Genomic DNA, 10,417 nt, shown 5'->3' with positions numbered 1-10,417 from the left:
ACTTTTCCTTTTTAGTAAACCAGCTGGAAAATACCATTTTAAGATTTCTAACTGACTGTACTCTGATTTCTCTTTTCCTTTCTTTTTTTTTCATTAGTTAAATTCCCCTGATCAGTTCAAAACAAGAGGACTGGATCAAAATTACTCTAGTTTAATATTTTCCTAGGAGTCGTTGGAAATGTTTCCCGGCCAACAGAAACACTTGGTTAAGTCATATTTTAATCTAGAAGGGCTTCGTAGTAGTCACTGGGAATTGTCTGTGCAAAAACCAAAATGATTCTTTAGAGAAGAAAGGTATACCGTTGTTTCATATGGCCGTTGTGACGTCACAAAAACCATCGTAAAATTGTCTGTTTCGATATGATGTTGTTTTCATTGACAAAAGAGTATTAAAAAAGGCATGTCCGGGAGCGGAACCCGGGACCTCTAGCACCAAAGCGAGAATCATACCACTAGACCAACAGGCCACAAGTGGTTGGACATCATTTGACAAAGGTCTTAATCTACCTTTTTCTGTTGAACTGATACTATAACACCTGTTATGTGTTGTCTCATTGGCCATGATATTTACTATCCAAATATTCCGGGTTTTCGCTTTTCATGTCTTTCGAGCATGATACAATGTAGCAGAAACCTTACACAAGTTAACATTTCATCCACAAAAATAATTTTGATGGAAATTGTACGAAATCCTTTGAAGGAAGTCTCCGTGGCGCAATCGGTTAGTGCGTTCGTCTGTTAACCGAAAGGTTGGTGGTTCAAGCCCACCCGGGGACGGTTCTTTTTGTTTTGGTAATTATTTTCTATATAGTTAGCGTCAGGATTCCATCCATCCATCCTTTTTGCATAATTTTTAGTTGTAATACATGTAAGTAGATCTTCTCAAATAAACAGGCACTGCGCGGATGTGATGTGAATAAACCGTTATTATTGTGATCGTGAACGTTGACGGTTGAAGTGAATTTTTCATAAAAGGGTACAAATTTGCCCATATTTGAATAGTCCAATTAGTCCTATAATTTGTGCATTAAATATGAGGTCTTTATTGTTCAGTCAACTGTTTGTCTAATTAACATAATTATATCACCTCTATTACCGCCGCGCTCGTTAATCGCCTGCCTCCGTGACTAGAAGCTAAAGGACTTGAACATACGTGTATCTTTTGTGCGATATATTAAAACGTTCGTTTCTAAACAGCATAACTTGACCCTAGCCAATCGTTTAGTTCTAAATTAAGGATATCTCAGACATTTGACGGCTAATATTGGCTTGCTCAGTTGACGATTGACGGTAAAAATATTGCGGTTTTGACGGTTAATTTTTTGGCCATTTGACGGTTAAGACACCGCTGAGGATAGCACCGATCATTCGTAACTGGTTTTGGTAGTGTAGTGGTTATCACGTCAGCTTTCCACGCGGAAAGTCGCCGGTTCGAGCCCGGCCGGAAACATTTTTTTCATTTTTAACTCGTGAATTGCGCATGCGCAACACGAGTTATGGTGAGTTATGGATAAATGTGTCGCTCGCTCGATGGGCTGTAAACATTATTCAAATGAGGTACGCTCGGGGGTTAGTTTTAAATTGCTGTCCATCTTTAATTAAAATAAGCTGTTTTAAAGGTCTAAATTAAAAGATATAAGTTAAAGAAGACTCGGACACCGAAAATGAGAACATCGAGGATCGTAAAATCGATGAGCAGCACAAGTTTTCACTAGATGCGGACTTCGTATTGATTTTACAGAAACGGAAGACGTTGAAGTACGGTTTTGGTATGGTAAATGCGCATATAGCGGGAGAAATGATACAAACAGAGTGCATTTATTTATTGTATCGCTAAAAACAACGAAAAAAGAAAGGAAAAAAAACAACGAACCACCTTCCACCCGGAGTTGATCGCGGAATCTTTCGCATGGAGATTTGTCCACTACCCTCAGTACTACGTGAACATGACATAGGTACAGTGGAGAAAACAAACATTATGAGAATTAAACCGCTGATAACTCTGTACCAGGATTGTCTGGAGGTTAATTTGTCCTTCATCGAGCAACTGTCAGTGAGTATATTTGGCATTCGTGGATTTTTCTGACGCTCGACAGTGCCTATTTTGCCTCCACTACACATCCGGACACACTAGACAGTGATTAAATTGGGTGCGTTGGCCAGCCAAGCCATCGTCCCGTTTATTCCATCTCAGCATATAATACAGTTGCTAAGTGCACCAAAGCCGGACACGAAAACCCTAAAACCAGCAAGTGGAGAAAATTGGGAACGTGTGCCCCCGACCAAGGCAGTGGTGCAACTCTCGGGGTTTTAGGGTATCCTTGGTTAACATCAGTACTGTAGAATAATAAACCTAAGGCTTTATACAGCGATATAATAGCAATAAGAGAACTAAATAAACGTACAACAGTGGATTACAACTGATGATATTATTAAAAGAAAACCAAACTTAACCTAAACACGGCAAAGGCTGGCCATAGAATGTCTCACCTCGCCAACTGCCACCGGTTACAAACTCAAATCCCACTATACACTGCGCACCTCAAACCCGTACCCAGCCCTCTGGTCCGTGCCGGCAAAATAGTAATTTATGCTAATTTAAGATCATCACAAATTACATATTTTGCCTCCGCTACACATCCGGACACACTAGACAGTGATTAAATTGGGTGCGTTGGCCAGCCAAGCCAACATAGAGGTGAAAAGAAAGGGCTCGAGCTAGAGAGACAATGATTTTGACACTTCTAATCTACTTGCTAGAGAGTCTTTGACGTAAATGTTCTTGGCAGAGGTTGAAGCCCAACGGCCGTGACGTTGAAGATTCCTCTCAGGGACACCGGAGTTCGCAGCCAAAGTCGCCCCACCTGATCTGGCAGAGTGGGTACTAAATTTAGAAATATCTGGAACAATATCGCGAAAAGACTTCTTAAACGACTCTCTATAAGTCGAATAACATATAGGCTTATTGACTGACACAAGACGCTTGCGATTGCTAGACGATGATATAGGCCTGAAAAGGTACTCCTCAGAATCAAAAGAAAGGTTAGAACTTGACATATATAGCTTAAGAAGGGCCACAGGACAAATACTAGAACCAGCTGACTCAGCAATAACCACGGACTGACCCTCCCTTAATTGGTCGGCTTTACTTTTTTCGATAAAAATAGAAAGAAAATCATCATTAAACTTAACATCTTTGCTTCGAATAAGTGACAACTCGGAGAAACGAAAAAAGCCGGAAAAAGCTAAAACAAACATAACTAAGTTACGCAACTGTAAGAGGTCATGCAAGTCAGTTTTTTCAGCTGATTTCCTGAGATGCTCCGCCTCAAGAGGTTCTTTTCTGTGATTAGCCGGTGAGGACGCAGAACGAACGGCACCTTCTTTCACAGCCACAACAGTGGGATGACTAGTAGGGGAACTCACGGCCGCCAGATCGTGCAGCCACTTGAAAGCATAGAAGGCGGAATTGATAGAAGAAACTGATCTGCTTGACTCCAGTAGATACTGTAGAAACAAGGCACAATGGAAGGGTTCTACCGGGAAGGGACTGGTACCCAGAACGGTAGTAGCAAATGATCTCCATATGTTGAAAACCCTTGTATAACAAAGAGAAGTCCCGGAAGCCCTGGATGCAAGAGCTGTAAACTTGATATTCTCCGTCAACAAAGCAACCTCTCTTGTATCACATGTAGGGGAAGTCCAGAAGTCTGTATCAAAAATATCTAGAGAAAAAACAAAAACCAAGTGATAATAAAGGAATACAAAGGACAAGGGGAAGCTCCCCAGGGATAAAGACAAATGGGGCCTAAACAACACAATGAGAGAATAAACAACAAATAAATACAGACAAGGAGCCTCAGAGAAGAAACAATGTTATATTTAAGTACGCTTATACAACGCAGAAACAAAACTGCAATAAACACAATCTATTCACCCCTCAAGGGCACTGTATAGAAATCTTCAACGTTAACAGTCTCAAATCAAAGGCCCCTCAAGGGCACTGTATACAAATATCACAGACCCCTCAAGGGTACGTCTCAAAGGGCCGCCTGCTTCAAGCAAGGCGCCTCAAAGCCAGAAAACAATGCGCTAACACTGTGGAACGCGAAATGCATTGCAAACTAACGCAGGACCTTGCCTGGGTGCAATACTAAAATTAATGCGCAAAGCTACCATTGAGAAATTTAGCGGACCGGATCCGAAAATGGAATTCTTGGCTTTGCCTCTGATAAACAGATGGGGAAGATCAGGGAGGACCACCCAATCATGAACGAAACTGCTCCAGTGCACACCGTCGAAACAAAGGATGGGCCAAAAATGCGCTGATCTCCAAAGGGGAACGATGAGAGTGCCGGACGCATTGCAGAGCTTCAAATGACTGACGACTTTGCATGTCAAACAGACAGGAGGACAAAGCCAGTTGTTGTCGTTGGACCAATCTTGGACGAAAGCGTTGACGCCAGACGAGCCGGGCTGATAATACCTAGAATTGAAAACCTGAAGCTTTGCATTGTAATGGCAGGCGAATCTATCACAGGTGTGCGGACCCCAGAGCTCGTCGAGAGCATAAAAAACAGAATCGTTGATTGCATAATCATCGTAATCAACTAACTTGCTAATATCGTCGGCACAAGTGTTGAGGTCCCTGGGAATCCATTGCATGTCAATGCTAATACCGCCGATGAGACATTGTCGGTGAACATCAAGAGCCAACTGTTGCAAAGCTGGAACTTTGGATCCGATGTTAACGATGCGAACAACATTCTGGTTGTCTGTATACCAGACAACAGTCTGCGCACCAAGAGAATCCTTGAACGCCTTCAAGGACAATGAAACAGCAAGAAGTTCGCGAAAAGTCGAACTTTGTGCACTCTCGTAATCGGACCAATTTTGGTGAAAAATTTTCTCCTCGAATTGTATGTGACTCCCGCAGGCTGAATTGGACGCATCAGAGTAAACGATTTTGGAAGGCTTGCGCTTAATAGGCCACAAAGGAAGGCCGTTGATATCAGCGAGATTGTTTTTCCAAAAATTCAATTCGTGTAAACATTCAGGTGTCAAAGAAACAAGTGAATTCCAATCAGCAGTGGAGTTAATAACCAGAAAGGTGTTCCTGGTCATAAGTCTAGTGACGTTCCCGACGCAGTTCCCGAGCGAGATAATTTTTCCACACACGCTTGCAAGCTTGCGAACCTGGTGCAAGGAGCGCTCCGAACATAAGAGAGATGATGAATCGTTAATAAGAGAATCGATTCTCTTGTCCGTGGCTTTGATAACGCACTGGGAAGTGTTAATAACAGTCCCAAGCCAGGTAATCACTTGAGTAGGATCCCAAACGGATTTCTCTTCGTTAGGTAGGAAACCAGACTTTAATAGGTCGGAATGAACAGCCAAACTAGAGATCTTCGCTTTGATACAGTCAGCGGCCGCCCCTAAACCATTGTCTAGGAAGACAACTATAGACTTTCCCTCGGATCTCCATTTCTTGACTAACGGCTTGAGAAGCTTTGTAAATAAATAAGGAGCAGAACTAAGGCCAAATGGCAAAACTGAAAACTGAAAATATCTAGTATGACCGGACGAAAAGGTCCAAGAAAACGACAGATATTGCCTATGATCTGGAAAGATATCCACGTGATGGTAACCCGATTTTAAGTCAAAGGAGAACACGAAATCTCCGGGATTTAAAACTCCTCTGGCAACGGACAGGTCCTCGCATCGAAACTTAAATTTGAAAAGATATAGATTGACATGACGAAGATCCAAGATCAAGCGCTTTTTCCCTGACTTCTGAATAGACACAGATAATGGATTAATTATAGTAGGAGGTGTAAAAACTTCGGGGATACAATCCAAACTAATAAGCTCGTTAATAGCATTCTCAACAAAATCAGATTCCTGAATCGCTGAATTATTGTTCCGGACAACAAAAGGTGCTGGTATTTGAAGAAGTGGCAACTTATATCCAAACTCAATAGTGTCAATTATGAAACGAAGTGCGTCGATATCTTTCCAAAACTGAAGCGATTTACGCAATCTTCCTTTAACCGAAACAGGTGCATCATCACATGCAATTTCACAGTTCAGCGATGGATCCTCTAGAAGAGATAGCTCACAATACGGCAATGGCAAAGCCTCAGACTCATGGTCTAGAAAATAAATAATACACGACGGGAAAAAACATAGTTTAATAAATGCAAATTAACTCTGAAAGCACTAAGCACGACTCGTATGAAAGATCCAGCGAAAAATAAGACAAACGGAAAACAACACAAAAGAAAACTAGAACCAACTACACCTTGATCCTGGGTATTGCTGTCTAGTCACTTTGCCTGTTGGTTGGCAGGATTGGAAGAGGAAAGAACATTCGGGCAGGAAGCTCGCCAATGTCCAGGTTTTCCACAGGAAAAGCAAAGTCCGGCAGATCTGCCAACGGAAAGCTGTTGATTGACCCGAGTAAAGGAATTAGGAATTTGGCCGACGGTGAGCTGTGAATTTCTTGAGACAGGTATTCCAGATCGGCGCTGTAATCCCAGACCACGTGGAGCGAAGCGTTTCGAGGCTCTAGCCGCTCTCGCCTCAGCTCTATAGATTTTCTTCTCGTCTTCTTCGTCATCCGCCAAGTCGTGATGTTTATATTCCAAAACGATTTTCCAACCGTACGGCGACTTATCAGCCAACAAAATTAATATTTGCCGATCTTTAAGCAAAGACATACCCCGATCCAACGCTTCCTTGGTCCTCAGAAGGTCCTTACGCTCAAGAGCGACGCTAGCGTCTTCGACAGCTTCCATGACTGATTTGTTGGCTTTAAATTGCTCCTCGTTACTCTTCTTCTTGAACGAAGGTGGAGCATCCCGCTTTAGCCTCTTGATCTCAGACATCTGCTCCGCGGCATTCGAATCATTAGATCTCTTTAGATCAGAAATTGAAGTGGAAACTAAATCCTTAATCTGGCCAAGCAGATCGCGATTGTTCTGGGCAATGATCTCTTTAACTTTAGCTTCATCCATTGTAAAAACCAAACTTAACCTAAACACGGCAAAGACTGGCCATAGAATGTCTCACCTCGCCAACTGCCACCGATTACAACCTCAAATCCCACTATACACTGCGCACCTCAAACCCGTACCCAGCCCTCTGGTCCGTGCCGGCAAAATAGTAATTTATGCTAATTTAAGATCATCACAAATTACATTTTTTAAGAGGCTGTCTCTGTAAGAACCGACCACTGATTTTACTTCGAAAATTCGATTTTTCTCATAAGCTGGGATTTCGAAGCCCTTATCTAGTCAATCACTAAAATGAGTTTCATTTGATTAAAAATTCCATTCGAAGTTTTCTAGGATTGAATGAAGTTCGGTGCGCTCGACACAAGTTGCATGCCTGCCGAAACTGAAAAAATAGCACATATTGCCGGCGCTCTAAAAAAATAATTTTCGCTCAAAAGTCCCAATTCTTTTTCTCAACTATAAATGTATCATAGCAGTTTGTTTAGCCATGTTGCAATTATAATTCAGTGTTGCTCCTTCAACGGTTAAAAGAAGATTTTCTACCCGTTAAATCGAGTTTTGAACCAAACGCGAAAATACCTCTACTTTGAAGGCACGTTTTAAAAATGCGGCACCTGTTTGAAACTGCCGAACTACAGGAATAGAAAGTAGAAATGGCCCTTTCTTTAAAACAATAATAAAATTTGTCTGCCTGCAGGTTTTCAAAACTAACGACCGCTTAAAGTTCGGGAAATTTTGAAAATATTCCAGTGAGTAACTAACACACTCGCCGTCGTAAATTGCTCCGATAAATTCAAGTAAATCGCTTACCTGGCGTCAAGATTAGAGATTTGGTCCTTTGTAGCGATCCTTGAAACCTAGGTAGCATTAAAAGTGCCAGCTTTTCCTTCCAACTGTAGGTTTTTATATAAAGTATATTTATACGTTCCTCATCTGTTTCGAGCGTGACCGTCACCGTACTTCGATGTTCTTTGTATTACTAACCATTGTTTTCCTCGAAGCCGGTTCAATCGTGTAGAGTCCTCTTGAAAGGTTTGTAGAAGCACTCTTTTAGATAACTCTCGGCACACATACATGTATGAACAGTAAACGGTGATCCGGGAAGCCAACGAAGGATTGATAAATGCCACGGCCATTTTGTGTTTACAACAGGTGTTTTAGTTCCCAATCTTCCCGTGAGTATCACGGCATTGATTCCCGTTATACTCACGGGAAGATTGGGAACTAAAACACCTGTTGTAAACACAAAATGGCCGTAACATTTATCAATCCTTCCTTGGCTCCCCGGATCACCGCTTATTGTTCAGGTATGTGTGCCGAGAGTTGTCCAAAAGAGTACCTCTACAAACCTTTCAAGAGGAGTTTACGTGATTAAACCGGCTTCGAGGAAAACAATGGTCAGTAATACAAAGAACATCGAAGTATGTGACGGTCAGACACGCTCGACCCAGATGAGGAACGTATTGAATGTACTTTATATACAAACCTACAGTTGGAAGGAAAAGCTGGCACTTTTAATGTTACCTAGGTTTCAAGGATCGCTACAAAGGACCAAATCTTTAATCTTGACGCCAGGTAAGAGATTTACTTGAATTTATCGGAGCAATTTACGAAGGCGAATGTGTTAGTTACTCACTGGAATATTTTCAAAATTTCCCGAACTTTGAGCGGTCGTTAGTTTTGAAAACCTAGCAGGCAGACAAATTTTATTATTGTTTTAAGAAAGGGCCATTTCTACTTTCTATTCATTTAGTTCGGCAGTTTCAAACAGGTGCCGCATTTTTAAAACGTGCCTTCAAAGTAGAGGTATTTTCGCGTTTGGTTCAAAACTCGATTTAACGGGTAGAAAATCTTCTTTTAACCGTTGAAGGAGCAACATTGAATTATAATTGCAACATGGCTAAACAAACTGCTATGATACATCTATAGTTGAGAAAAAGAATTGGGACTTTTGAGCGAATATTATTTTTTTTCAGAGCGCTGGCAATATGTGCTATTTTTCCAGTTTCGGCAGGCATGCAACATCTGTCGAGCGCACCGAACTTCAATCAATCCTAGAAAACTTCAAATGGAATTTTTAATCAAATGAAACTCATTTTAGTGATTGACTAGATAAGGGCTTCGAAATCCCAGCTTATGAGAAAAATCGAATTTTCGAAGTAAAATCAGTGGTCGGTTCTTGCAGAGACAGCCTCTTAAAACTTAGAGGTCACATGTGTTCATTCGTCGGCAAATAGAGTCGCAACGTTTGTTTTGAGGGAAGGTCTTCATGACACGTTTTGCACCGGGGCTCTTCGCAAGCTACATACAACACAGGGAAGATGAAACAAGATGTTTTGTTCAAGAAGCTTGGTTTCGAAGAAATCGGAATGAATCAACGTAGTAGTTGAAGGATACATTAATCGTCGCAATCACCGACTGGATCTGAAGAGAGTTTAACATTCCACATTAGGCCGTTTGTGTTGGACTTTTTTGAACATGGTGAAAGAGAAGTTGTTGAGACAGTTTGTCTTGTTATTTTTTCTTTGATTTCCTTGATGGAAGACCAGGTGTCCAGCCTGAACGAGAAAGGAGTCAAAGCTATAGTTTTGGGGCCAGAAAAATTCTGACACGGAAATTAAGGATGCTTTTGAAGGTAAATACAACCTTGTGTTTATAAAGTCGGTGCGCTTTCAAGTGGGTTTTGAGTACAGATCGCGGATTTAAAGCAGCTTCCTGGACTTTTGAAAACAAAAGCGGTAATGTACAGTATTACTTCGAAGTTTAATTCAAATTTTTGAATGACGACTAAAGGCACGGCCGATAAAAACTCAAGCTTTCGCTTTAGCGTGAAGAATTAATTTGAACATGCTGTCACGCAGCGAAGCACGTCTGCGAAATTTTGAACATTTGTTTTGTCTTTAGATAGTTTTTTTTTTTTTTTTTTGCCTCATCTTGAATGAAGCTTTATTGTTATTGAACTTCCTGTCATCTTTCTTCCATTTGGTTACCTTTCTTGTGAATTTTTGAGTTTTAAAGTTAACAGTATTTTTTCACCGTGGATTTCTGTATATTTAATGACGGCGACCTCCGCAGCCGTGTTTGTTTAGTTTATTCGCTTCGTTCAAATACATATTTTTTTAGTTTTATTCAGCTTCCATAAAACTCCTGAGAAAAGAACTAAGTGGGCCCTAATTTAGCACAGTTGAAATACGATTTATCTCAAAATAATTGACTTGTGTTTGTCGTCTTTTTTATTTACAACTTTCATCTTTCTTTCACTGCGCTGCATTATTTGTCGCACGCGAGGAAATTACTATCCATCTCAGACGTCCGTGGACAAGGGCTTTTTATCCGCCCGCTTCACGGACCGTTGGTTTTAGTTTGCGGTTCAAAAATTCTGGTCACGTGACAATGTTTTT

At 41.2% G+C, this 10,417-nt stretch overlaps 1 protein-coding gene and 1 non-coding gene across 2 annotated transcripts; one reads left to right on the top strand and one right to left on the bottom strand.

Annotated features, from left to right (window-relative positions):
* Positions 1-1,377: 1,377 nt before the first annotated feature.
* Positions 1,378-1,450, top strand: Trnag-ucc (transfer RNA glycine (anticodon UCC)). The gene has a single exon. It is a non-coding gene; the product is annotated as a tRNA-Gly (tRNA).
* A 4,402-nt stretch (positions 1,451-5,852) lies between these two features.
* LOC149102974 (uncharacterized) lies at positions 5,853-7,043 on the bottom strand. Its single transcript, XM_089273639.1, has one exon. It carries the CDS (start codon positions 7,014-7,016, stop codon positions 6,327-6,329), a length of 690 nt encoding a protein of 229 aa, XP_089129765.1. The 5' UTR covers positions 7,017-7,043; the 3' UTR covers positions 5,853-6,326.
* Between the last annotated feature and the right edge of the window lie 3,374 nt (positions 7,044-10,417).

Source organism: Orbicella faveolata, unplaced genomic scaffold (assembly GCF_042242905.1).
Source record: "Orbicella faveolata isolate gen_17 unplaced genomic scaffold, um_ofav_v1 contig_35, whole genome shotgun sequence".
NCBI lineage: Eukaryota > Metazoa > Cnidaria > Anthozoa > Scleractinia > Merulinidae > Orbicella > Orbicella faveolata.
The sequence above is the reverse complement of the archived record's forward strand: the minus strand, read 5'-3'. Positions and strand labels throughout refer to the sequence as shown.

What these genes read in the sequence shown, in the direction of transcription:
- LOC149102974 (XM_089273639.1), bottom strand. Translation starts at nt 7,016, where the DNA reads ATGGATGAAGCTAAAGTTAAAGAGATCATTGCCCAGAACAATCGCGAT.